Source organism: Phodopus roborovskii, unplaced genomic scaffold (assembly GCF_943737965.1).
Source record: "Phodopus roborovskii unplaced genomic scaffold, PHOROB, whole genome shotgun sequence".
Lineage (NCBI taxonomy): Eukaryota > Metazoa > Chordata > Mammalia > Rodentia > Cricetidae > Phodopus > Phodopus roborovskii.
In genome coordinates this window covers 1,215,223-1,219,868 of record NW_026125811.1, presented here as the reverse complement: position 1 = coordinate 1,219,868, position 4,646 = coordinate 1,215,223, and the positions used below count along the sequence as shown (strand labels likewise).

The 4,646-nt window shown below is 44.6% G+C and overlaps 1 protein-coding gene across 1 annotated transcript; it reads left to right on the top strand.

Moving 5' to 3' along the window:
- The first annotated feature begins 3,411 nt into the window (after positions 1–3,411).
- Positions 3,412–4,235, top strand: LOC127217738 (E3 ubiquitin-protein ligase RNF138). Its single transcript, XM_051178747.1, has one exon. The coding sequence runs from the start codon at positions 3,475–3,477 to the stop codon at positions 4,213–4,215; it is 741 nt and encodes a 246-aa protein (XP_051034704.1). The 5' UTR covers positions 3,412–3,474; the 3' UTR covers positions 4,216–4,235.
- The last annotated feature ends 411 nt before the right edge of the window (positions 4,236–4,646 follow it).

Below are 4,646 nucleotides of genomic sequence, written 5' to 3'. Positions count from 1 at the left end.
ACCAGCCTGACCAATCCTCTCCCTCATTTTCCCCTCCTATAAAATCTCATATTTCCTGTCAGCCCTTTGAAGATAAAGTTGGGGCTCACTGAGCCTTTTAATCTGTCCTTCTCAATGTGGCCATGTTTATGTCCTTCCTCTGCTCCTCACCACTGCACATTTCTTTGACCTGTTGGGACAAGTGGTCATGCCTACTGTATTGAGGTCCCTGAATTTGGGGTGAAGCTTTCAATACACTAATCTGGGTCAAAATGAGATACTAAACAATCTCAGAATAAAATACAATGAACAGAATAATTTTCCACAAATTCATGCTTTTATAAAAAAAAAAAAAGAAACTTTTCACAGAATTTTCACTGATAAATGTAGATGAGACCGGGGTATCATGATGCATACTTGTAATCCCTTCCAGTCTGGTAGGAGGATCAAAAAGATTTTCACAAATCTGAGGCCAGCCTTGTTTAGATAGTGAGTAGTAGGCAAGCCAGGGCTACATTGTAAGATCTGTATCAAAAAACAATTTTTGTAAGTTTTTAACATTTATTTTTATGTTTATGTGCATTTGTTTGTGTGAATATATTGAATGTATAATATGTGTGTTTGGAGGCCAGAGGATAGATAGGATTGTCTTCCCTGGAACTGGAGCTCCAGTTGGTTATGAGCTACGTGACATGGGTTCTGGAAACCCAGCTTGGTTTGTGGTAGAGTAGTATGCACTCTTAACCACTGAGCTGTTCCTCCAGCCTAGGAGGCAATGTTGAAAGGTTATGCATAGGAGGATGGAGGAAACTGAGTAGGGAAGATGAAGCCTGGGACAGACCTTTCTCATATACCCTGTTTTGTAGATTTAGCTTTGGAGACATGGAATTATTTTCACACCTCTAAAAAATATATGAGCTGTTTCCTAACACCAAAAGCCCAAAACATAAAATAAAATAGTAAAATTCAGTTATAATAAGTTAGTGGTGAAATTACAGAAAGAAGAAATTATTCAGGTAAGTTTAAAGCAGTGTAGTCTGACCATATATTCTTACTTCCTTACACTCTATGGAAGGGAAAAGAAGCCTAAAACTTCAGCTATGTCTCACAGGCCAGAGCTGGGCCATCTAGTAACTCTTAGCATCAAGGAAATAGGGGAAATCATTTACTTTCTGTTCTCTGTGATGTCGGCAGCCAAGGATTAGGACAATTGCAGTTGCAGCCCTCTGCTATCTACTAGAATCATCTTTCTTTCTGCTCCCTTTGGACTGGGGTGGAAACGCTCTTTTTGCACTGTCACTTAACATAATGGTGGCAGCAATGCCACCTTACTGAAGTTGAACAGCAAGTCTGGAACCATGTCTACTCTCTGAGCCAGAGAGGAGAAATCACAAGTTTATTATCAATGGTTATGAAGCTGTCACCTCCAGGTTAACAGTGGAATATTGCTCCCATCACTTATGCTTAGAGCCCTACATTTCCCAACAAGGCTTATGATTTTGAAAGAAGGAGTAATAGAAGCCTGAAGTCTGAAAGGATGCATGAGGCTGTGAGAATTTTATCTCCAGTGTAGACCCCTGAAAGACACTTTAGAAATATTAGAGACCAATTATTTCAGACATCCTACAGGAAGTGGGTAAATTGTGGAATACATGTTACACCATATTGGGTAGCTGGTTAACAAGACATTGTTTTCTAGGAAATAGTTCCACAGAGAAATCATCCACTGGTGCGTCTCTGGCTTTGTTCTTTTCCCCTGTGACTTCACAGGCACATCTAGTAACTGGTCCAAACAGGAAACAAGCACCATGAGCATGAGGAGGGGTTTGGGATAGCTTCCTAAGCAATATCTCATTTGATATATTTCAAAGTCTGCGAACTATTTCGATCACAGCCCATGGTGCCACTTTAGAGGTGAGTGATCAGAGACTCTTGGTGTTTCATGGTTTGCATAAAGTCAGGCACGAGGCAAATTTGGAGTAGAATCACCTGTCCTTTGAGTGTCTTTCATACTCCAACACTTCCTCCCACCCCCTTTCACTGTTCCCTTTTTTAATTTAACATACCTGAGCACACTCAGATGAGTGACCAGGAGCATAGGTAGTGGCATGTAAAAATATAGGCAGTAATGCTGAAGGTCAAAGATAGGTTTTAGCTAATGTTTGGGTGGGAGTTTTTTAAGTGAACATAAATAAAATCTGCCTAAGATTTGCTATCACTGCCAGTGGCTCCAGGTGACTAGGGACACTGATTCCATTCAGAAATGCAAGTTGATGGCAAAGAGTCATGCTTGTCAATGTTGGAAAAACATCTAGGACATTGTTAATTTGCTGGGTATCATGAAAAAAGGCACTTCACCTGGACCCGATAGTAGAAAATTTCTCAATCTCATATATAGTTAAGATGGCACAGTTCCTTGCTTGGGTTTGCAATACAGATGGAAAAATTCTAAAGCCCCTGCTATTTCGGTTACAGATGTCTGCCTTGGATGTATAGGTCTCACCTGCCAACTTTAAGGACTGATAAGCTTTTCAGTTCCCATTAATGAAAGGAGAGAACTAAAAGTTGACTTAATGAAGATATCCTCACTAGGAATTTTAAATGATGCGTTTAGCTCCTTTTCTGTTGGCCTTTTAAAAGTGGCATAGCCTGTATGTGTATGTGTGTGTGTAGCTGAGGAGTGAAGACACCTGGTGTATGCAGGAGAGCCAATATGCTGTTAGACATAGTAGCCTGATAACAGTGGTACTTAATTGGTCACACAGAAGAATCACTTAGGCACTTGTGGGACTTTATGCAGTGCTAGGGATTAAACCTAGCATTTTGCACATGCAAAAGAATGTTTGAGCTCTTTTTACTTTTTCCAAACAAGGGCTCCCCTAAAATTGCTCTCTAAGTTGCCCAGTCTGGCCTTGAACTCGCGACCATCCTGCTTCAGCCTCCCTTACTGGCTGGGATTACAAACCTGCGCCATAAGGCCCAGCTGGACTTTAAAAAAAAAAATCTTGGTAAAGTAAACGGACCTGGCAGCTTACGTCACAACCAGCTGAAGGCGCGACGCGCTGGTTGCTATGGAGGCCGTCCTAGTGACCCCGCCTCCGGCTCTCGTGTGGCTATCCACTCCGCAGTGACCACCAGCCAGGCAAGCAGCAGCAGCCAGATCTCAACCGCAGGAAAGCTGCTGGCGGAGTGGGAGGGATCCCCAATATCATGCGCTTCGGGTCTGGTGGGTTCTGAGGCCCATGAGAACAGAGCGCCACCCTTCATTTGCTGGGGAACCTCTGCTCCGAAGCGCAGTCAACTACTGGTCAGAAACCGACTGAAATCCGACCGCGGCACGGGGCCACCTGTCTACCGATCGGCTGCAGAGAGAGGCAGCTTGACCTAAAGCGCCGCTTGGAGGATCCGAGGGAGTCGAGCTCCGGGCCGCCACAGCCACCTCGGTAGCCGCGAGCCGCCATCCGCCATCGCCTTGGGCCTCCACCCGTCACCACCATGGCTGAGGAAGAGTCTGCCTCCACACCTTACACCGAAGATGATTTCTACTGTCCGATTTGCCAAGAAGTCTTCAGAACGCCGGTTCGGGTCGCGGCCTGTCAGCACGTTTTCTGTAGAAAATGTTTCCTGGCAGCAATGAAGGAGAGCCGGATCCATTGCCCACTTTGCCGTGGAAATGTGACTAGAAGAGAAAGAGCATGTCCGGAGAGGGCTCTAGATCTCGAGACCATCATGAGAAGTTTTCCTGGTAATTGCCGATGCTGTTCCCAACGTATTGAACTCTACCGGATGAGACAACATTACAAAACTTGCGAAAAGTACCAAGATGAGTTCGGAGTTTCTTCAACTGTTCCAAGCTTCCAACTGTCTCCAGATTCCGTGGGCAACAGCAACAGCCAGGCATCAACCTCAGAAAATGCCGAGGCTTATCAAGAAGAAGACAATGCAGAATCATCTGATCAGCCCACCTTTGATTGTCCTCTGTGCGAAGAAGCAAACATGACCAGGCAGCGTTTGCTGGATCATTGCAACACCAACCACAGAGCTCATGTTGTTCCAGTCATTTGCCCGATTTGTCTATCTCTTCCATGGGGCGACCCTACTCAACTTACCAGAAATTTCGTTAGTCACCTAAATCAGAGGCACCAATTTGATTACGGAGATTTCGTGAATCTTCAACTGGATGAGGAAACTCAGTATCAGATTGCTATTGAGGAGTCTTTCCATGTTAACATCTAGAGAGACTCTCCTCAGCCCTACAATTGTTCCTAAGGGACAATTTACATGAAATCATCCTTTCAATAACTTGATGTGTTTTAAATAAAAGTAATCAGTCTGATCTATTTTGGTATTTCTTTTATTGAAAATCAAAGGCGCGTTACCTTAAAACTTAGTTCTTTGGACAAGAGCAGGGAGGAGGGAGGGAGGGAAGAGGAATGGGGAGAGATGAGGGAGAAGGAGGGTGGGGAATGGAGATGGGAAGGGTGAGGGGAAGAGGGATAGAGTAGGAGGGTGGAGGTGGAACATAGAAGGAGGGGGAGTTACAGGGAGGAGGGAAAGAAATGGAAAAGGGGAGGGGGGATTAAGGAAGAGAGATGGGGAAGGGCAGGGAGGAGGGAGGGAAATTAATGAGGAAGGGGAGGAGGGATTGAGAAGAACAGGGATGATAG